The sequence below is a fragment of the Bos taurus genome, chromosome 16 (assembly GCF_002263795.3).
Source record: "Bos taurus isolate L1 Dominette 01449 registration number 42190680 breed Hereford chromosome 16, ARS-UCD2.0, whole genome shotgun sequence".
NCBI lineage: Eukaryota > Metazoa > Chordata > Mammalia > Artiodactyla > Bovidae > Bos > Bos taurus.
Genome location: NC_037343.1, coordinates 59950136 through 59974686, shown reverse-complemented (window position 1 = coordinate 59974686; position 24551 = coordinate 59950136). Strand labels below are relative to the sequence as shown.

At 42.0% G+C, this 24551-nt stretch overlaps 1 protein-coding gene across 1 annotated transcript in view; it reads right to left on the bottom strand.

The window, feature by feature from the left end:
* Positions 1–2074: 2074 nt before the first annotated feature.
* Positions 2075–24551, bottom strand: part of TEX35 (testis expressed 35) — a 57861-nt gene continuing 35384 nt past the window's right edge. The window contains exon 11 of the mRNA XM_059875564.1: positions 2075–2213. Within this exon, the coding sequence (XP_059731547.1) occupies positions 2204–2213 (10 nt within the window). The 3' untranslated portion in view covers positions 2075–2203. The remainder of the gene's footprint in view (positions 2214–24551) is intronic.

Genomic DNA, 24551 nt, shown 5'->3' with positions numbered 1-24551 from the left:
GCATTGAAACATGTATATTATCATATGTGAAATGAATCGCCAGTCCAGGTTCGATGCATGATACAGGATGCTCAGGGCTGGTGCACTGGGATGACCCAGAGGGATGGGATGGGGAGGGAGGTGGGAGGGCGGTTCAGGATGGAGAACACGTGTACATCCGTGGCAGATTCATGCTGATGTATGGCAAAACCAATACAATATTGTTAAGTAATTAGCCTCCAATTAAAATAAATTTGTATTTTAAAAAACAGAAGAAAATAAAACTCAAACAAAACAAAAGTAATTGCCATCCTAACCTTACTTCTTATAAGGATTCCCTGGCTTTTCTTTATAGTGTTGCCCTCTCTATATGCATCCCTGAACAACAGACTGAGTTCTGCCTGTTTGAGAGCTTCTACCAACTGCGTCTTGCTTCTTTTGCTCAACATTCTGTCTGTGGAATTCATCCCTGCTATTGTAAATGGCTCTGGCCCTCACTTATCCTTTCTAAGTTGGGCAGACATTTGGGTTGTTTCCAGCTTGGGGCTATTAGGAACAATGCTTCTCTAAACACTCTTGTATATACCCTGATCCACAGGAAATACATACACATCTCCCTCCAGGGCATTTTCCCACAGTGGCATTTCCTCACTCGTCAACAGGGTGTCGTCAACAGCGAATCTTCAACCTCAGTAGCCAATAACTATTTTCCAAAGTCATTACTTCAATTGCAAGTCCCACTAGCAGTACTTCCCATTATTCTCTGTCCTCATTAGCACTTATTATTGTCAAACTTTAAAATTGTAACTGTCGGGTGGGTGTGTAGAGATATCTCATTATGGGTTTAATTTGCATTTCCCTGGTTATGAAGAAAAAAAAAAAATAAGGTACCTCTTGCTTCAGTCATTGGGCACATGAATTTCTTCCTATGTGATGTGCCTGTTCAAATGTTTTACCATCTTTCTATTGTCAAATTTAAATTTTCTTCTTAAATCAATATTACCTTCATCAAAATTTTGTTTGACACAAATGTATGCCCATCTTTCAAGGTACCTCTGCTTACCTGAGGACTATATACAGCTAGAGGCAAAATGTCTAAGATCAGCAAGTTTGGAAGTGATTGTTTTTTCCACTCCAAGTCATTAAAAAGATAACAATAGATATTCACAGAGGAAATACCTATCCAGATCTTTTTTCTTGCCTTCATTTTCCAAATTCAACATCCTTTTATTGAGTTTGCTCCCTCCTGCTTCCCCATATTTTCCTAGAGAACAAACATACCTTTATATATCACCATACTTTGTTAAAATCACCAAGAACAGACAAAGTCATTTATTATTCTATTCTCTATTTCTCAGTGCGGTGTGTTGTATACACTGTTATGAGTTAGCTAAATGTCTATAATGAAGTGGTTGAATATATGTGACAATGCAGCTGAGATTTTAAATAAAATATGCATATACAACTCTAATAGTTATGATATCTAATGAAAAATAAACAGCTCAAGCCTCAGCTCTAGCTTTTGCTCCCCTTATCTCCTTTAGACATTTGGGGATGAGCTCATTGGCAAAGAGCGAAGCCCATATAATCTACCATTAAATAAATTATTCAGTAATCTGTGATGCCCTTGTAACATGAGAATCCCCTATTAAAAAAATAAATAGCTGCTCTGCTTATGGAGGCATGTGCCTACTGTATATAGTCTTTATAAAAGTTGCTTTGCTAGTGAACCCAATTAGGCCTCTCTGGTCATCTACAGAATTGATGTTTGTTGCAGGGTTTTTATACTCAACCATTTATCACATGCATATGTACGGGTATGTGATACATATACACACACCCAGAGAACCATCAGAGAAAGTCCAAGCACGTATGAGCTATTTGTTAGAGCTGTCTCTTTTTTCCCATAACACTTTGGACCCTCAAATAGGGACAAAGTGAGTATGGGACATTCTATAATAGTGATAGGAGTTTCTGGCTGTATCCAAGCAACTGGGTCTCTACTTTTTTTAAAGTAAACATTTAAGTTGTCTGCTAAAAGCATCAATTTCCCTCCAGACAAATAAAAACGTGGACACCGTGTTTCCCCTCTTACCTCTCATTTTCCCCCAGGGGTGAGTAGAAGGCCTGGAAGGTGGGGTAGGATCCGGGCTACATGGAGTTGACGAACTGAGGAGGCAGCTTACAGATCAGAACTGGGCAGAGAGCCCAAATGCATTCTCATTCAGGAAGGGCTGGAAAAGAAATAGGTGTCTATTTTTCATAGTTTAATTTTTTGATTACAAAAATATCTTATGAACGTAGAAACATAATTGGTATGTGGACTAAGCAATTCCCTCTATTGTAGGCCCATGATGGCCAGAATAGCTCATTTACTCTATTATTCATGCAGTATTTGTCATTTTTGAGTTGGCAATTACTGAAAATGTTTCAACACTGCATCAAGTCATGTCTCAAAAGCAGACACTGATAGAATCCTAAGCATGTTGGAAAAAATGTAGATTGATGAGTGAAATGGAATTATGTGAATACTAGTGGAAATTAGGTGGAAAATTTGAAAATTTCCAACACTTCACACAGTTGTTTAGTAAAGAAGCTTCTGAAAAAACAGTACACGAGACAGAGAAAGACCAGTACTGTATGATATCACTTACCTGTGGAATCTAAAAAAACACAACGAACTAGTGAATATAACAAAAAAGAAGCAGACTCACGGATGTAGGGAACAAACTAGTGGTTACCAGTGGGGAGAGGGAAGGCAGGAGAGGCGATACAGGAGTACGCGATTAAGAGGTACAGACAACTGTGCATAAAAATAAACTACAAGGATATACTGTACAACTAAGGAACTATCAGCAACATATAGACAATAATAGCTATAAATGAAACATAACCTTTACAATTGTAAACCACTATATTGTATACCTATAACTTATTCATACTCTACAACTATAGCTCAATTTTTAAAAAGTAACAACAAAAAAAAAATAAGATAACGTATTAGAAAAAACAATGCATGAAAGTTGCACAAATGAGTTTACAATTCAAAGCTGAAATATTAAAAGATTTCAGAACTTAAATGACCACAATGAGGTTCTACTACACACCCATCAGAATGATTATAATACGAAGTAGTAACGATATCAATTATTGGCAAGGATGCACAAAAACGAATCACTCCTACTTTGCTGGTGGAGAACATTTTGATAGTTTCCTATAAAACTAAACAGGCAGTTACCACATGATCCAGCAACTGCACTCTTGGGCAATTATCCCAGAAAATAAAAACTTACATTTTATCTTTATACAAAAATCTATATATGAACGTTCATGGCAGTTTTATCCATAATTGCCCCGAACTGAAAACAACCCAGATGTCCTTCAGTGGATGAATGGTTAAATTAACTATGGTACATCTATACGTTGGAGTACAACCCAGCATAAAAAGAAACAGCTTATGAACACGTGCAAAAACTTGGATGGATCTCAAGGGAATCACTGTTGTTTAGTTGCTAACTTGTGTCTGACCCTTTGCAACTCCATGGACTGCAGTGCACCAGGCTTCCCTGTCCTCCACTATGTCCCAGACCTTGCTCAAACTCATGTTCATTGAGTCAGTGATGCTATCCAGCCATCTCATCCTCTACTGCCCTCTTCTCCTCCTGCCTTCAATCTTTCCCAGCCTCAGGGTCACGTTTGAGGGAATTAAATTGAGTCAAAAAAGCCAGTCCCGAAGGTTTCATAGGTTTTTATTTCATTTATATAACATTCTTTTTAAATATGTTATTTATTTGTTAATTTTTGGCTGCACTGGGTCTTCATTGCCGCACTCAGGCTTTCCCTAGTTGTGGCTTGTGGGCTTCTCATTGCAGTGGTCTCTCTTGATGAAGAGCATGGGCTCCAGGATCTGAAGGCTCAGTAGTCATGGCTAACAGGCTCTAGAGTTCAGGCTCTAGAGAGCAGTGGACGGGCTTAGTTGCTCTGCTGCATCTTCCTGGAATCTTCCTGGAACAGGGATCAAACCTGTGTCTCCTGTATTGGCAGGTGGGTTCTTCACCACTGGACCACCAGGAAAGTCTTATATAACATTCTTGAAACAACAAAAACATAGTAATAGAGAACAGGTTGTCAGGGGTTCGGGCTGGGGGTAGTGAGGAGGGAGCAAGATGAGGATGTGTGGCGTTAGACAAAGGTTATCACAAGAGATAATGATTGATAAACGAAACTCCACATGTGATAAAATAGCAAAGAACTTAATACACACACATACGACAAGGGAAATACGAATAAGATCTGGGGATTAGACCAGTGTCAATATCCTGACTCTGATATTGTCCCACAGTTTTACAAGCTGTTTACCATTGGGGAAAATTGGGCAAAGAACTTACAGTATCTCCCTGTATTATTTCTTACCAACCACTGCACATGAATCTACCTCAAAATAAAGTGTTCAATTAAATTTTAAAAAGTAAATGCAATCTGGTATTCTCATGATGGGCCTTTGTTAACCTTGTTATAGAAAGAAAGAATTCAGGTGTGAAGCTACAGAAAGACCAGTGGGGAAGCCCGAGAAGCCCAGAAAATGTTCAAAGTGGAGGACAAAAGCAGAGGCTGGAGTTATTCCTGCCCCTGTGCACGCACATGGATGAAGGGAAGGCGTCAGCGGAGGTGTTTTGGGCACCAGGGCAGCGTGAGGGGGAGCTCTTAGCAACAGGGATCTGCTATATGCTAGTGAGGAAGCTTCCAGAGGCCCAGGAAGGGAAGACATAGCAGCTCCCAATGGGGGCCCAATTTCCAGCCATGAGTTTTTTTTTTTTAACTTCAGTAACTCAAACATCCTTGTTGTTGTTCAGGTGCTCAATTATTTCTGACTCTTTGGGACCCCATGGACTGCAGCATCCCAGGCTTCCCTGTCCTTCGCCATCTTCCAGAGTTTGCTCACACTCATGTTCATTGAGTCAGTGATGCCATCCAGAAGACAGAATGAATCCACAAGCTGCTGAAACCCAATCATGTGTGTGTGATGGATTCAAACCACAGAGAACGTGGATGATCTTTGGGTGACTATGCATGAGTCACCACAGCTTCAGTTGTGCTTCTGTTTGGTTATCAAACTGCAATTCCATTGATGCCCTCTCCAGGAGTGTATTCTCTGCGAGCAATGCAAGAAGGTGCTTGGGTTGAATTGAAAATTTGCCCTGAGTTTGCAATTATATGACCTTCTTTATTCAGACCCCAATAAACTCAGCTTTTGGATAATCTATGTTGAAGAAAAAGAATTGACCAAGAATGAAAAGAAATGGATGAGTCAATGCAGGAACTGGAAGTCAGTTCCCTGAGACCATGGGTGGGCTCAGTGGAACCTGAAAACCTTAAGGCCTCACTGCCGAGGTCCAGCCCCGGCTGATCCAGGGTATTCGAAGGAGAGACGGCATAGGCGACCTATTTATTTAAATATTTATCAAAGATATAAAGAGTAATAGAATGAAGATAGCTCAGTGAGGAAATTCAGTGGAGAAAAGAGGCTGAGTAGCTTGGTTTACACGGGAGACCAATAAAACTTCAAGACAAGAAGTTTGCACCACTTACGTAGGCCGCAGGCATCCTTCCATTCTCCCGAAGGAGAGGAGACACTGAGGCCTCCCCGGTCGGATCTTAGAAGCCCAGGCATAATTAATAAGCATGGTGGGTTCTGCGCTCCAGATGGAGACTCAGCCAGAGTGAGAGAGAGAGCGCGACATGGGGAGACCAAGTTTTGGTAAACAAGGCCCGCACTTTATTTTCCAAAGTAGTTTTTATACCTTAAGTTGTGCATAGAGGATAATGGGGGAAAGGGTAGAGTCCTGCAGTAAGCCAGGCTTTCTTCCTGCAAACTTATCATATGCAAAAGTTTAGGTGATTTGCATCATCTTCTGGCCTGGAGGCCTGTTAACATTTTAAGAAACTTATTTTTCTCTAAAGGTGATTATTCTAAAGTCAGGCGCCAGCCTCCAAAAATCATTGGACAAAGCTGCATTCCTATAGGGCAAAGGTGAGGTGGGCTCAATCAAGAAAAGAATTAACTCAAGGGTCCAAGGTTACAAACATTGAGGCTACTACTTACATTTCTATACACCCATTATATCAATCAATACACTGCCAAGGACACAGTAGGTAAGGGGTATGGAGACTTAGCAGCAAACATTGGCCCAATAAGTGAAAAACCCTTCACCAATACAATTTCTAATCAATCTTTTAACTACTCAAAAGAATCTGTGTTTAGACAGTTTAGAACATCTCCTTCCTCTCACAGTTGGGAGGCTCTGAACAATCACATGTGGCCGGAAAAACCTATTCAGGCAGGCTAGAGGATTTCCAAAGGAGTTTGAAGGTTGAAACACTGTCACACCCAGGAATTATTAATTGGAGCTGTAAGCTAACTCTTTTTTCAGAGAGAGGTAGTGGGGGACAGCCCCCCGTAAAGTCAGAGGTGTAGGTGAGAGCACAAAGCAGAAAGTAGGCAGACTCTGGTTTTGGGGGTAGATGCTCGAGAATTTCCAGGGGGACTCCCGAGGCTCCATCCCGCCTTTGCGTATGCCGAGCCTCCTTCCTCATGACCTTTGCCACGGGCGGAGTGCCTCATGCTGGCTCCCGGCAGTGATAGAATTCTAGTTGAGCTATTCCAGATCCTGAAAGATGATGCTGTGGAAAGTGCTGCACTCAATATGCAATATGCACTCAATATGCAATATGCCGGCTCCCGGCACCTCACCCCATCTCAGAGCCAGATGTGAGTGGAAGGGGCTGATAATAACTTAATGACTGACTGGAGTGGGGGTGGGCATCCAGGAGATTAGTGAGAAAAACAAAACAGGCTTAGTACTTAGCATTCTGTTCAAAATTGCAAACTTCAATACTGATTTCTAAATAACAATTCACAGCCTGTACTTTACTGGTTCCTTAATCCCACTTCAGAAAAAGCATGTTCTACAGCATTTGTTTCTTAATAGCTCTAGTTCTGATTATCTGTCATCTTGGTTCATTTGCTGTCCTTCAGACACTCATTGTTGTTCTGTGTTTAAAAGACGGTTGATGTCCTTTATTTAGGTATCTTAATGAACCTCTACTACGCATTTTCAGCTTGAACAGTGAGATCTATATTTTTCACTCTCTTGATGGCCCACCAGAGTGAAACAGATAGCTCGGGGTAAATATGGAAAAAAGATGAACTTTGGAGGCAGACAGAACTGCATTTGCCAACTGTGTGACCTCATCAACTTATTTAACTTCTCTGAATCTATGTAGCAAAATACTTAAAGGTACAGGCTTTAGGAAGATGTGTTACATATATTCAATGAAATATTACTCCAATATTGAAAAAAGATGAAATAATGCTATTTGTAGCAACATGAACGAAACTACAAATTGTCATATTGAGTGAAATAAGTCAGACAGAGAAAGATAAACATCATTTGATGTTGCTTATATGTGAAATCTTTAAAAAAAAAAAAAACTTATTTATAAAACAGAAACAGACTCACATACTTAGACAACGAACTTATGATTACCAGGAGGGGATGGAGGGGGGAAGGCAGAGTTAGGGACTGACATGCACACACTGCTATATTTCAAGTGGATAACCAACAAGGACCTATGGTATAGAACAGGGAACTCTGCTCAATATTATGTAACAACCTAAATGGAAAAAGAGTTTTTAAAAGAATAGATACATGTATATGTATAACTGAATCACTTTGCCGTACACCTGAAACTCACCCAACATTGCTAATCAACTATGATCCAATACAAAACAAAGTTTTAAAAAAAGTTTACAACAAAACAAAAAGAGTATGATATGCACTGAGAGGAGATAAATTTTGTGAACTTTGTGTATTTCCACCCAGAAAAGTACAGCAATACATTGTTATTTTTACCAATGGGATTCGATTATATAAAATAAAATGTGCTGTATAAATATATATAAAAGTACAGGCTTTTGGATCAGACCGTGTGGTTTGAATCCTAGTACCACTACATACTGCCTGAGTGTCCTTGATAAATTACTAAATGTATTTAAACCGTAGTTTCTTCACCTGTCAAATACATGTCCCAGCTAGTTTCCCTCCTTCCTTAAAAATACACTCCTGGCTTGTAGCTGTGCCCATGGCCTTCTAAATAAAGGCCACATTTTTCAACCTCCCAGGTAGCTAGGTGTGGCTACGTGACTATGTTCTAAAATAGCACGTGCAATTTCTGGGAAGTATACTTAAAGGAAGGGTGTGTGCTCTTCTTCATCTCTTCTTTCATCTTATCTCCTGGAATGCAGATATGATGGCAGGAGCTAAGCAGTTCTCTTAGACCATGACAGTGAGAGCCATACTCTAAGGGCTGGCAGAGTTGAAAGCTGAAAGAAGCTGCTCTCTCTGAATAGTTTGAACTTTCATTTAAATTCTAATGTGAGCAAATACAACTTGTGTATTTAAGTCACTGTTAACTCGTGTTTTTTGTTACATGTTATATGAACCTAATCCTAACTGCTAGAATAAAGATCAAAATAGCTACCAAAGGACATGAATAAAAGTTCTTTCCTCCATAAAAGCAATGAGAAAACTTGCCAAAATGATCAGAATCAATTTTTTTTTTTAAACTCTGAAAATTAGCCAAAGACTTTTTGGTTAGCCTATTTATTCAATTTGTAGGTATATATTCAAGAAGAACCACTAGATCTCAGTAAGAACAGCAAGCTTTGTGGCATTGTAATATAATCCTTTTCCAGCTCTATGGTGACTTTGAAAATCAAAAGCTTCCAATCGTGCTGAAAATTAGAAACCTTCCAGCCACCGGAGGGGGCAAAATAGGATTGAAGCACCTTTAAAAACCTCATTCCCAGAGAATGGTTGTTATTTGACTTGTCTGGTGATCTTGTGAAAGACCCCACTGGCAAGGCTATCTTTATTTGACCTATGTTGGAGCTCACTCACATGGCAGGCCTTTTACTCTGGTATTTCTGTCGACAAAAATTCAAGGCAATTATTTGATTTTATAGCTGCCTAAAGTGGTAGGTAACAGTTGGGGCAAACAATAAGCTAACCAAAAAGTTCAAAAGGAAAAACTGTGGAATGAAATGTTTATAGAAACTTTGAAAAACCCTGACACTTTCTTGGGAATCTACAAGGACATAGAAAAGGAAAACTGTGGAATGAAATGTTTATATGAACTTTGAAAAACCCTGACACTTTCTTGGGAATCTACAAGGACATACCCATTTGTAGGGCTGTGCACATATTCAGAAAATACCTGAGAAAGCCCTAAATTCTCACCCTGAAGCTCTGCAAAGGGAGGAAATAAAGGCTAAGACAGTTGTCAACGGCCTGGCTAAGAATTGAAAATGTGCTTCAACACTCTCCTCAGCAAAGACTAGGAGACTTATTAGTTCTACGTATTTAAAGAAATCTCTGTGCAATCATTAGCTGACCACTAAGATAATTAAACAGAGACTTCAGTGGTTAACCTAACAAAGAAAACAGATTTAGTAAAAACAAACAAACAAACAAAAAAAAACACTAAATAAATAACAGCAAAACAAACCTGGGAAGGGTAGAAAATCTGATTTCCAAATTTGTCACATCATATTTAAAATATTTAAGGTTCAAAATATTACCAGACAAGTTAGTAAGCAAGAAAATACAGCCCATACACAGGAAAAAAGCAATCAATAGAAACTGTCCCTAAAGAAGTCCAGACATTACATTTACTAGGCGAAGACCTCAAGTCAGCTATTTTAAATTTATTCAAAAAACTAAAATAAATCATGTCTAAAGAAATAAAGTATAAGAATTATATATCACCAGAGAATATTAATAGAAAGATAGAAATGTCACATACACATATATACATATAAAGAACCAAATAGAAACTCTGATGTTGAAATGGAAAATTCACTAGGGGAGCTCAAAAGAAGATGGGAGGTGGCAGAAGAAAGAATTAGCAAACTGGAAAGATAGGTCAATTGCAAGTATCCAGTCTCAGGAACATAAAGAGAAAAGGAAGAAGGAAAATGGATAGAACCTCAAAAATTTGTGTGGGACAGCATTAAGTGTACCAACATATGCATAATTGGAGTTTCAAAAGGAAAAGAGAAAAGACAAAAGAACATTTGAAGAAATAATGGCTTAAAAAGTCCCAAATTTGATGCAAAACATCAATCTACCATTCAAGATACTCAGCAAACTCCAGGTAGTATAAACTCGAAAGATCCACATCTAGACACATCAAAATCAAACTGTCAAAAGCTGAGGCAAAAAGAGAACCTTGAAAATAGCAAGAAGGAATCAACTCATCATATACAAAAAGTTTTCAGTAAAATTAACTCTTACTCCAGTTAAAAGGCAGATATTGGCAGAATGGATAAAAATAAACCAATACAATAGAACTATATGCTTTCTATAAGACATATGTTTTAGACAGAAATAAATTGAAAATAAAACAATGGAAAGAATATATCATGTAAACAGTCACCAAAAGAGAGCTGGAGTAACTATACTGATATCAGATAAAACATTACACAAATTAATTACATATTATACTAACATATGACAAAATTGTTGCTAGAGAAAAAGAAGAAAATTTTATAATAAAAGGGTCAATCTATCAAAAAAGTCAAAACAATTACAAACATATACTTATCAAAGTCCCAAAGGACATGAAGCAAAAATAACAGAATTGAAAGGAGAAATACTAATTCAGCAATGTTATTGGAAACTTCAAACCCTTCCTTTCAATAATAAATCTAAAAATGAGACAGAAGATCAACAAAAAAACAGAAGACCTGAACAGCACTAGAAACCAACTAGATGGCAGATCTACAGAATGTTATGTACAATAGCAAAATACACATTCTTCTAAAGTGCACAGGGACCTTTCTCTAGAATAGCCCTATGCTTGGCTATAAACAACTCTGAATAATATTAAAATCATACAAAGTACATTCTTCAACCACAAACTGTAAGCCAGTGACAGAAGAGAATTTGGGAAATTCACAACTATGTAGAAATTACACAACATATTTCTAAATAACCAATGGATAACAAGAAAGAAAGGAAAATTAGAATAAAGACATGTGAATGTCTCCTGCATTGCCGGTAGATTCTTTACCAGCTGAGCTACCAGGGAAGCCCATGTAAATGAAAACACAACATATTAAGTCTTATGGGCTTAAAACATGCTTAAGCCAAAACATGGCTTCTAAGCCAAAAATATGCTTAGAAGGAAATTTGTAACTGTTAATATTTTAAAAGAAGAAAGATCTCATATCAATACATAATCTTCCACCTTAAGAAATTGAAAAAGAAGAGCAAACAAAACTCAAAACAAGCGGAAGAAAGCGATAAAGATGAAAGTAAAAATAAAGTACAAAGAAGGAAAAAACTAGAAAACATCAACAAAACAAAAGGCCAATTTTTTTTAAAGATTAGAAAATTGACAAACCATTAGCTACACTGACCAGGAAATAAGAGAAGGCTCAAATTATTAAAATGAGGAATGACAGGGATTATACTGACCTTAGAGAAATTAAATAATAATAAGGGAATACTCATGAATAGTTGTAACAAGTTAGATAACCTTGATGAAAGGGCAAATTCCTAGAAAGATAATATCAAAACTACTAAAGTCGCCTTTGAGAGCTGGCAACTTTCACACCTTTCACTTCTCCCTGAAACTCCCATCCACAGTTCTTTCATTTTGCCTGTTGAAGCCACATGACATAATGCTAATCTGAAACCACAGCGCTCAGAATTAACACAGACCTGGTTGAGATTCCTCTTTAATTGCTCCCCAGATGAATGATTTGAGACACATTCTGCTCTCTGAACCTCCGTTCATTCATCTTATATAAAATGGGAGCAATGATTTATATACAATTTTCTCACCAAAACAAAAAGCCCTGAACCACAGGGCTTTACTGGTGAATTCTACCAAAAGTTTATAGGAAAATCAACACGAGTCTTTCACAAACTCTTCCAAAATATAGAAGAGGCAGGAACATTTCCTAACTTTCTATGAGAACAGTTGACCAGACAAAGACATCACAAGAAAGAAAGAAAAAAAAAAAAAAAAACTAGGAAACTGAATTAGCAATATATTAAAATATTTATTATGCTTTATAATATATATTAAATGACATGGTAAATATAAAAGGTGAGCATGTAGTACTCCATCCATGTTCATTTCTTTCCTGTTTTCCCATAACAGAATCACCACTGTTTCCATTCTGATTTCCCTCTTCTATGTATAGTTAATCCTCATTATTTGTGAGTTCTGTATTTGCAAATTCACCTACTTACTAAAATGTAACAGATCAATACTCATGTTGCTTTCATGCTCACTCATGCTCAGAGTGTTACCACATTTGAGTTGTCCGACACACAGGTTCCCAGCTGAGGCAAAACAAGTTTTCTTTTTTCTTATATTCTTTGGGGGGTTTGTTTAGTGATTTTTTTTTTTCACGTTTTTGTGCTTTTTTTTGTTGGTGATTTCACTGTTTAAATGATCCCCAAGTATAATGCTGTAGTGCGATCTAGCGTTCTAAGGAATAGTGTCTGTGACATGCCTTATTCAGGAAATACATTGTATTAGATGAGCACCATTCGGGCATGAGTTACAATACTATTGGCCATGAGTTCAATGTTAATGAGTCAACAATGTATTTTAAGTAGCAAAAGTGTTAGTCACTTAGTCATATCCAATTTTTTGTAACCCCCATGAACCGTAGCCCACCAGGCTCCTTTGTCTGTGGCATTTTCCAAGCAAGAATACTGGGATTTGTAGCCATTCCTTTCTTCAGGGGCTATCCCCAATGCAGAGATCGAACCCTGGACTCCTGCAATGCAGGCAGATTCTTTGCCATCTGAGCCATCTACAAAGCCCTATATTTTAAGTAAGGTGTCTTTAAATAGTTACACACATAAAACAACATTATTATTGATCAGTTGATAAAACTATTGTATCCAGAGGCTCATAGGAACTTAACTTGTATTTCCCAAAGGAGCAATGGTTCACTATTTTTATTTGCAATAACTTTATAGAACATAACTACCATAAGTAACAAGAATCAGCTGTTCGTGTACCCTGCTATAATAGATTAAAACACATGGCTACAATATGTGAAGCTGCTTCCATCAACAGACTATTTCCCCATACTTTGAATCTGGGCTGGCCTTGTTCTGTTGGTCACTTGACCAACAGAATGTGGCAGAAGGGTTATGCAAGTTCTGGAGCCTACATTCAAGAGAGCTTGAAGTTTTTGCCTTTTTCGTCTTGGACCACTGTCCTGAGACTATCATGTCAGGAAGTCAGCTGAGTCTACTGGAGGAGGAGAAGTCACATGAAGAACTGAGGTACCCCAGCCCACAGCCAGCACCAACTTCCAGAAATGTGAATGAGGACATCTAAAATTTTTCAGTCCAGTCAATCCAACCAAGCATAGCTGTATAAGTAACCTCAGGGAAAGCCAGCATAGAAGCTGCCCATTCAACTCACAGAATTCCACAAAATTATAAAGTGTTGTTGAAACATAAGTTTGCAGTATTATGTTTATAACAGGAGCCAATATCTGATTCACCTGCCTGCTCAGAGTTCAGTGTGGCCATGGGACTTGCTTTTGCAAATTAAATTTGACACATATCACCTCCAGGTGGAAGCATTTATTTGCTTTTGCTTGTTTTCTCTCTGCTGTGGTTATCAGGGAATTGTGTGTTGGTAAGGAAGAGCCTTCAGACTGAATGGAACTCAGAGTCAGCATGGGAGGACAGTTGCTCTGGACAAATGTTCAGACCTCAGATATGGTCTGAGCAACAAAATTTTGTTATATAAACCCTAAGATGTGAAGGCTGTTTTTTACTATAGCGTACCTAGCCTCTTCTGATCAACACACTTGACATAGCACAAATGGAGATTTAAACAGACATTTTCTATACAAGGTATTTTTCCTACCCACCCAAGACTTTCTAGACCCCTTTAGAAAGAGTTTAGGCTGATGATTCAAAGCAAAGTTGGCTATCTGGGATTAATTACAAATATTAATCAGTTTCTTTGAATCCATTCATTCCACATACATCTGTTAGTGTCTTTACTGGTTAACTGTACAAAAGACATTGGGCCACCCTGGTGCTAATGTTAAAATTCTTTGGAGAACAAAGAGCTGATCCTGAAATAGGTCAGTAGATACAGCATGCAGAGAACAGAACACCGGTCAACTGACCTTGCTGTCTTTGCTGAGCTGTGTCCCATTATCATAGTCAAGTTCACCTTACAGCTCAACTAGCTTGCAACAATTTTCTCATGTGTCAAGTAAAATGAGAAGTAAAATGTGCCCTGGAATATAAATGGCTGATAAAAAACAATGGTCCTTAAAAATAGATATAGTCATTTAAGATCTGGTTACATTCCCTGTCTTTGATATGTTAATATACTACATACTTATATATGTGAATATGGATAAGTATTTGCATTTTTATTTTTTAAAATGTACACCAAAATCTCTAGTTAGTTATCTCTATAGGTGAGGCCCTGCATAGTGACAGACACTAGTTAGATTTGCAAATTGTAGCACTGCTCAATGTTTGAGGCCCCTGAAATTCATGTTAAATCCTGAAACCCAAAGTAATATTATTAAAAGGTGGGGTCTTCGGGAGGTGACTAGGTCAGGAGGTCAGAGTCCTAATAATGGGATTAGTGCTGTTTTAATAAGAGAGGCCCCAGAGAGATAACTAAGCCCCTTCTGCCAGGTGAGGATACAATGAAAAATCTGACCCAGAGGAGGGTCCTTACCTGACCATGCTGGCTCCCTGATCTGAGGCTTCCAGCCTCCAGAACTATGAGAAATATATTTCTGTTGTTTATCTGCCACCCAGTCTGTGGTATTTTGCTATAGCAGCTTAATGGACTGAGACAAGCGCTTGGTGGGTTTCTACACAACACACCCATAGCTCAACAAGGTGGAACTGTGTTAACAAAGAAGATCCTCATTATGGAGTAAGTTAAACATAGGCTATCTCTGGCCATCACACAGAGAGACAGAAGATGGATTTACATGTGGGAAGATCCCCTGGAGGAGGAAGTGGTAACTCACTCCAGTATTCTTTCCGGGGAAGTCCCAGGGACAGAAGAGCCTGGCAGGCTATAGTTCACGGTGTTGCAAGAGTTGGGCATGACTGAGCATGCATGCTGTGCTACACTAATGACATTAAATAGTGCTTGACAAATTGTGGATACACTTGGACTAAAAACAAGTGCATTTTCCCACATCGTGGTTAGTGTCTTCGGCTGCTTTAGATTCAGTTCTCAGTTCAGTTCAGTCGCTCAGTCATGTCCGACTCTTTGTGACCCCATGAATTGCAGCACGCCAGGCCTCCCTGTCCATCGCCAACTCCCAGAGTTCACTCAAACTCATGCCCATCGAGTCGGTGATACCATCCAGCCATCTGTGTCCATTAAATTAGAATCTAAACCACTGGAAGGGGCTCCCCAGGTGGCTCAGTGGTAAAGAATTCACAGGCCAACGCAGAAGACGTGGGTTTTATCCTGAGTCAGTAAGATCCCCTGCAGGAGGAAATGGCAACCCACTCCAGTATTCTTGCCTGGAAAATCTCATGGACAGGGGAGTCTGGTGGGCTACAGTCCATGGGGTTGCAAAAGAGTCAGACACAACTGAGCGACTGATCACACACACCACTGGAAGGGCCAAGTATTTCTGAATTTCCTAATAATTTGTTTCACCGCATGAGAATTATTCACTATCTTCCCTGCAGAATAACAGTAGCTCCTTCCTGTGGCTACAATCCTACCTCTACTAGTGTCATTCATTGTCCACAGTAGCTTAGCCCACAGTTTCCATTGATTCTGACCAGAGCCTTCTTTCTTTCCCAGCTACCCTTTTCCCTACAGTTCTGGGTGTTGTAAGCCAAAGTTTGGGACACCGGCAAGGATTCAGTTTGAGCCAAACCAGAAGAAATGGATTTGAATTTGAGTTAAAGGAGGAATGATTTGGAATAGGCATAAAGGAAGAATTCTTGATAAACACTTATCTTCAGGTTTGGAAACCGATGCCCTGATGAGTCAAGCCAGCCCCAGACCCCTTCTTCTATGATGAAACTCCAAGTGTGACCTGCATGTGACCAGGCACAGCTGGACTGTTCCGCTTCCCCTTGTTGACTTTAAAAATGCACAAATGAAAGTTGCGAGTTAAGTTTTATTCGGGGCAAAATGAGGACTGCATCCCAGGAAAGAGCACCTCTGGAGCTCTGAGAAACTGCCCCAGAGAGGCAGGGGGAAGGCCAGTATATAAGTGATTTTTGTGAAGGGGGAGTACATGCAATCAAGCACATATTTTTCCAGAAGTTTTCTGCTGGTCTCATAAAATTTTTGCTAGTCATGAAGAACAGTCATCACCGTGAAGGATTTTAGTGCTTTTCTAGATATAAGGAGATACAGGAATCGGGCTTGTTAAATCGACTCCTGAAAAGTCTCTAACTCTCTGAAGGCCTGCCCTGCCAGGTTTCCCTCTGAGCACCGAGTGCCTCAATTCTGCTCTCCACCTTGAGCTCCTTTCAAGGAGTATTGAAGGTCAGTGGCTGCAACAGCACATGCTTTAACCCTTGTAGAGGTAGATGGCAAGTGCCCATGGCAAGTGCCAATGTGTTGTTGACATTCTCAGGCCCAACCAGTCCCATCCCACTTCTGCCACACACACCCCCTCCTGTATTAACTCCGAAAGCACCAACTAGTAACAAGGATCTGCTTAAGCCTTCGTGGGGAAGCAGAGGAGGGCACACAAACATTCTGCAGTCGCATTCCACCCCCTTTAGAATCCCTGCCCTCTCTCTGAAGTTCCTCTCCCAACCTCTGTTTCTGCCTCTCCCTCCCATGCTCACTCCACTCCCATCCCCCAGATCCCCTCTCGGAACCCCAGCACCTTGCACCACCCCCTGAAGAAAAACAGAAACCAACACAACAACATTCAGCACCATAAAAGATCTGCAGGTCCCCAGTCTGGCCCATCAAGCCTCTGGGGATGGAGGTAGAGAGTTAGGCTCAGGAGCCCCAAACAGGAGGTTGACTTGAGGGAAAACTCGGGCCATTCTTCAGCTCTGAAGCAGGTCACAGCACCCCAAGGCTCCCTCAAGCAGTGAGAAATGAATGGTTCAGGTCTCCTTTGAGTTGAAGGCAGGAGTTTGGCTATGTGGTCTTGGGTTGATCCCTACTGGATGCGTGGTTCTGCAACTGACTTTCTTGGTCAGGCAAAAAATCATGCTACCAAGAATACAACCACTTGCTAGAAGCCTGGACACTTTCCCTAGAGATCGAAGTTCCTGGGAAAATCAAGAATAAAGAGAATAGGGACAAGTGAAAGTGATGGCAGCAATGTTCAATAGAAAATACTCGGAACTAGACAATAGTTTCTCATTTGATCTGACCTCAGACTGGCTGCTTGGGGCCCTGGGAAAAATCACTCAGGGTTTTTTCTTATCCCCTGCTTCCTCCACTGTAAAAATGGGGATGCCCTTCCCACCTCATAGGGGTCATTGGGAGGCTAAAATGAGACAATGCGTAGGAAAGGATGTTGAGGGGAAAGAAGGCTTAGCAGTGAAACAAACAAGTTAACTTGCATTTCTTTTTAGCTTGAATATAGAGACTCCAGGATATAGTCAGACCAGCTTTTCCCACATGAGTTGTTATGGCTCCTGACGTGTTGGTGCTTGTGCAGAGCTTACTCATTGTTTCAGAAGAAAGCTCCTTTTATTGTGAAATTGTTGCCCTAACAAACTATTATAGGATCCCTGATATGATGGTCAGAATTCCCCATGACAGAATGTCAAGGCGAGGTTATTTCAAGAAATAGGTGAGCTTGAAGAAGCAAATGGGGTTGGGGCCAGAACCAAAGAGATGCTTGCTAGAAACACAGCTGGAACCAAGTCCAAAAAGGCTTGAGAAAGAAACCAGAGTGTCTCAAGAAGAATGGTGGGTAGGGCTGAAGGAAAAGAGGGGAGTACTAACAAGAGCCCTTCACCTTGGAGAGCACACAAGTGTATTAAAAGTGTTTGCCTGCTCAGCCACGCAGTCATGTCTGACTCTGCAATCCCATGGACTGTAGCCCGCCAAGCTCCTCTGGCCATGGGATTCTCCAGGCAAGAATACTGGAGTGGGTTGCCATTTCCTCCTCCAGGGGATCTTCCTGACCCAGGGATTGAACCTGCATGTCCTGCCGTCTCAGGCATTCTTTACCACTGAAACACCAGGGAAGACCTAATACAGTGCTTATGCATCCATTATTTCACTGACTTCTCTAAATGACCTTATGAGGTGTGCGTTCCCACTGACCCTCAGGAAACTGTCACACCAGCTCAGAGAGGTTAAGCGGCTTTCACAAGGTCACACGGCGAGTGGCAGGGCATGGGAGAGACCTGAGGTGGGGTAGTTCGGGAAATGAGGACATTTGAATACTTTCTGCCATGACTTCTCCAGGACTTCCCTTTCCACTGTCGCATGTTACTAAAGACAGATGTCAGTCTCAAGAAAGGAGTAAATGTTAATGGCATTTGGAGGTCCAGCAGGGCCAGAATTTCAGTGGAAAGGCAAACAAATCAGAAGGCTGCCTTTTTTAGAAAAGAAAACCCCTAACTCCTTGTTTATCACTGAAACAAACTCAGTTCATGTGTCTCCCAGGTTTACTTGGCCTCCCACCCCCCACTACCCTGCCCCTCACAGCCCCCCGACGCACTTCCTTCCACATCCCCCGGTCCTCTGGCTTCAGCAGTTGCTCTTAATAACCCTGAGGGAACCCTGAGCTTTTGCATGATGCATGGAGAATTCCATGGACAGAAGAGTCTGGCTGGCTGCAATCCATGAGCTTGCAAAGAGTCAAACATGACTGAGTGACTAACACAACAAAGAAGATAAACAGCCTGTACCCGGCTGTCACAACTGCTGAGCCTGCGCTCCAGAGACCCTGAGCCGCAACTACCAGGCCCACGCACTGCAAGTACTGAAGCCTCTGCACGTAGAGCCCATGCTGCACAACAAGGAAGCCTGCACAGTGCCGCAACGAGAAGCCTACACGCCGCAACGAAGTGTAAACCGCACCCCCACCACCGCTGCAATAGAGAAAGCTCGCACGCAGCGACAAAGACCCGGCACAGCCAAAAAAACCCTTTACACGTATATGTGACAATCGTTACATGCATGAAAAAAAAAGTGCCATGATCACAAGCTCATGGAGTCAAGGCATTTTTAAATCCCCCAGAAGAAGCGGGTTCTGGAAACGTCAGGGACAGTTGTTCTCACTAGGTGGGGCTGGGATGTAAAAGACAAGCCTTTGGGATCAGTCTTGGTTTCCACTTGCTGTCCCCTTCCAGGAATCTGTCACACTTCACATTTGGTAACTTTATCAGGCAGGGCCATGGAGAGGCCGTGTTTGAGGCCAGGGTGCAGCTGTAACCTGAGTGTTCTAGGGAGTGGCCCTGGCTGGTCCCCAGAGAGAGCTGCTGTCAGGGGACCAGGGCTAGCTGGAGCCAGGAGGAGGGAGCTGGGTGGCCCAGGCCCCTCCCTACACGTGTGAGAGCCGCATGCCCTGCTGGAGAGGTGGGCGCTGGCCTGGACACAGACCAGGGAAGACAGACCGCCTCCTACCCGTCTTCCTTTCTTCTGCCTTCAGTCAAAACCCACTCTGCCCCTGAAGCCCGTCTCCTTCCCTTCCTCTCTCTGTGGCTGCCTTTGCCTGATGGTCTCAGGCATCTCTCATGCACAATGCAAGCTCCACACTGACCTTCTGACCTCCAGCTTTGCTTTCCTCTCATCTGGGTCCCACCGTGAGTGCATCAGAATCATAAAGGTGGAGATGAGGGTGGGACATGTGCAGGAGTTTAGGGCAGATTCTCAGGCCCTGCCCTGACCTAGTGAATGACACTTTTCCAGGTAGGGCCCAGGAGTCTGTATTTTTAACAAGTGCTCCAGAAGATTCTGTGGCAGGCAAAGTCACCCTGTCCTTGGCTGTCAGTCAAATCTTATTTAAACACAGATTTTCTCATCTCACCCCCTAGGTATGGATACCATGGTAGGGATGGGATGGGGGTGGGTGTGTCTAGAAATGCCAGGTGAACTGGTGGGATTGGCCCACCTGAAGTCTCCTTACCTGAGGGATCAAGGTGCTGCCATCCTGGGAAAGAACTCATCTCAAGAAAGGAGGCGTTGGAAGAGGAAATGGCAACCCACTCCAGTACTCTTGCCTGGAAAATTCCATGGACAGAGGAGCCTGGCGGGCTGCAGTCCATGGGGGTCACATGACTGAGCATACTTGCATGAGGAGGGATGGAGGGAGATGGGTTGATAGCAATAAACAGGTAGAACTGAAAAAAAAAAAGAAAGGAGGCAAGACAACCTTGACTACATAAGGAACACAAGCTTCAGTGAAGGCTGAGGAAAGGCTGGTGTTTCACATCAAAGCAATGTCTGGTCCTAACCCATGGACCTAGGGAGGAAGGGAGCTGTAAGTAGAAGCTGGAAGAACCATTGCACTAAACTTTAACACACAGACAGAGACACACACACACACACAGCAGCAACAGCACTTTTATTTTTTTTTTAAATCTTTTGGCCTCAATGCAAGGCCAAGGAATCTTAGTTCCCTGACCAGGGATCGAACCTGAGTCCCCTGCATTGGCGGCACAGAATCCTAACCAGTGGATCACCCGGGCAGTCTCAGCAGCAGCATTTTTTAGAGGCCCTGTGGGGAGAGCATTTCTCCCACTCCGCCAAAGGGCGACTGTAGTACCACAGGGCATGGCATGGGCAATGATGCCCGATTAGAGAATGTGAGGACAGCCTGAATGGCAGCAGCACCCATGAAGGGACACCAGACCTCCTGCTTTAAGATGAAGGTCTCCCCGCTCTCACATCTAACCTCCCACTTTAGGTTCACCAGCTTCTTCCCGAAGTAGGCACCCTGACCCTAGTCGTTTCAGATTTCACCTCCACCCTCTGCATGTGGTTAGGCTGTGACTTCTGTAGTAGGTCTGACAACTGGTGATTGAGGAACTTAAACCCTTACCAGAAAACCTGAGAGCTGGGGGTCAAAGCGAGAGAGAAGCTACAAAAATCTTGGTAAATAAATACTTAGCATTCACTACACAGAAGAACTGTACAAAAAAGATCTTCACGACCCAGATAATCACGATGGTGTGATCACTGACCTAGAGCCAGACATCCTGGAATGTGAAGTCAGGTGGGTCTTAGAAAGCATCACTACAAACAAAGCTAGTGGAGGTGATGGAATTCCAGTTGAGCTATTTCAAATCCTGAAAGATGATGCTGTGAAAATGCTGCACTCAATATGCCAGCAAATTTGGAAAACTCAGCAGTGGCCACAGGACTGGAAAAGGTCAGTTTTCATTCCAATCCCAAAGAAAGGCAATGCCAAAGAATGCTCAAACTACCGCACAATTGCACTCATCTCACATGCTAGTAAAGTAATGCTCAAAATTCTCCAAACCAGGCTTCAGCAATACGTGAACCGTGAACTTCCAGATGTTCAAGCTGGTTTTGGAAAAGGCAGAGGAACCAGAGATCAAATTGCCAACATCCGCTGGATCATGGAAAAAGGAAAAGAGTTCCAGAAAAACATCTATTTCTGCTTTATTGACTATGCCAAAGCCTTTGACTGTATGCATCACAATAAACTGTGGAAAATTCTGAAAGAGATGGGAATACCAGACCACCTGACCTGCCTCTTGAGAAACCTATATGCAGGTCAGGAAGCAACAGTTAGAACTGGACATGGAACAACAGACTGGTTCCAAATAGGAAAAGGAGTACATCAAGGCTGTATATTGTCACCCTGCTTATTTAACTTCTATGCAGAGTACATCATGAGAAATGCTGGGCTGGAAGAAGCACAAGCTGGAATCAAGATTGCAGGGAGAAATATCAATCACCTCAGATATGCAGATGATATCACCCTTAGGGCAAAAAGTGAAGAGGAACTAAAAAGCCTCTTGATGAAAGTGAAAGAGGAGAGGGAAAAAGTTGGCTTAAAGCTCAACATTCAGAAAACGAAGATCATGGAATCTGGTCCCATCATTTCATGGGAAATAGATGGGGAAACAGTGGAAACAGTGTCAGACTTCATTTTTAGGGGCTCCAGAATCACTGCAAATGGTGGCTGCAGCCATGAAATTAAAAGATGCTTACTCCTTGGAAGAAAAGTTATGACCAACCTAGACAGCATATTCAAAAGCAGAGACATTACTTTGCCAACAAAGGTCCATCTAGTCAAGGCTATGGTTTTTCCAGTGGTCATGTATGGATATGAAAGTTGGACTATGAAGAAAACTGAGCGTTGAAGAATTGATGCTTTTGAACTGTGGTGTTGGAGAAGACTCTTGAGAGTCCCTTGGACTGCAAGGAGATCCAACCAGTCCATCCTAAAGGAGATCAGCCCTGGGTGTTCTTTGGAAGGACTGATGCTAAAGCTGAAACTCCAATACTTTGGCCACCTCATGTGAAGAGTTGACTCATTGGAAAAGGCTCTGATGCTGGGAGGGATTGGGGGCAGGAGGAAAAGGGGACGACAGAGGATGAGATGGCTGGATGGCATCACCGACTCGATAGACATGAGTTTGAGTGAACGCCGGGAGTTGGTGATGGACAGAGAGGCCTGGCATGCTGCAATTCATGGGGTCACAAAGAGTCAGATACAACTGAGCAACTGAAGTGAACAATAAAAATAATAGGATGTCACACAGAATAATAACAATATTTGTGACATTTTTGCTTATCTTTGTTAATTTCCATTAGAATGTATAGGAAAATGTCAGGATCTTTTTTCATTATATATACATATATTTTTAAAATTTTTATTCATTCTTTGGCCATGTCGAGTGGCATGTGGGATCTTAGTTCCTCAATGAGGGATTGACCCTGTACCCCCTGCAGGGGGAGCTCAGTCTTAACCCCTGGACCACCAGGGAAGTCCCCTCTCTATATTTTAAAGGAAATCCTTGTGAGTTAATTATGCTTTGCCCCCATGTGCTATACATACTGAGGCACACTGCCCTTGCATTCTTGCTTCTTGGTTTAAATACCATCCTGGGTTTTTTAAACTCAGAATTGTGAGCTGTTAGCTGCAGGACTGCTCATAGGTCCCCCAGCTGCAGTATCACCTGGGGAAATGAGTAACTTGGATGTTTGGACAGAAAACACGCAGTTGTCCTTTTGCCAGGGTCAGAGAGTCCTCTCTGCTTGAGATCTTTGAGCCAAAGCTCATGCATCTCTGCTTCCCTCTTCTTGGATCTCACCCACGTTCAAGGCCAAGGTCGGTCTCCCCCTCTGTTTTCTTCCACTCCTCCCTGGCCATCTGCTTTCCATCTCTAACTTCCATATCTTTCTTAGAACTCCTTCAGCTAAAAGTTCGGGAATCAAAGGAAGAGCTGGAGGAGGCCAGGCAGCACTGGGACCCCAGAGAAGGCAGGTATGCCTATCCTTCTCTCAGCCCTTCATCACTTTCTCTGGCGTTTCCAAAGGGTGGAAGTTGTGGCTCAACACCAAAGACAGGAGAAAGAATCTGCCTTTCTCACTTCCACAGAAACATCCCATGGACAGGCTTCCATGGCCTGGCAAGGTCACAGACCCACTCCTGCACTCACCTCTAGGGGAGAAGATGGATGCTATGACTGGTCACTCTCTTTATGCACCTCCTTACCCTCATCTTCCTATGACCCAAGCTCCAACAAGCAACAATAGAAAAATGGAAATCCACCATCACTTCCCTACTAGAGATCTTTCAGTCACTTCCTATTCCACTTAGAAGAGAATCCCAGAGTTTAGCCCTGGCCTAGATTACCACAGGATTTGGCCTCTGTGATTTCCCACCTTCATCTCCTATTTTCTCCCTTCCTATGGTTCAGCTATATTGGTACCTTCTTACTCAACCTCGGATAAAACAAACTCCTTCCTGCCCCAGGGCCCTGGCACCTGCTCCATCTGGGATGCTCCCCCCACTCCACCCCCTCTGGAGCCTCCCATGGCTGGCTTCTTCCCTGCTAAGATGTCACAACCTCAGAGAGGCCTTTCTGCATCCCCCATGTCCCTCTATCACACTCAACCCCTTTACCTTGCTTTATTTTCATCACAGCATAAATAGTCACCTCCTTCTTTCACAATTATTTATCTACTTGTTTACGACTGTCTCCTCTGACCAGACCATCGGCTTTAGAGGCCAGGGACCCGTTCTCCTTGTTCATAGGTGTGACACACCCCAGCACCTGGCGCTTAACTAGAGCTCAGCAGTAAACAATGAATGCAGACCTGGAGGTGGGGCAGCTTAGAATCCTGGAGACAAGCGGGCCTACAGCTTTGACAGGTGAGCAGTGTTTCTTGGAGAAGGTGTGGGTGTCAGACGCTGAGAGTGGGTGGTCTCCCATGCCACCTTTTCCAGTCTTTTTGTCCCCTTCCAGTCTCCATCTGATTCCCATCCTCTGCTTTTCTTAGACTCCTCATTCAAACCTGCCTTCTCACTTCTTGATTTTATAATGCCTATCACA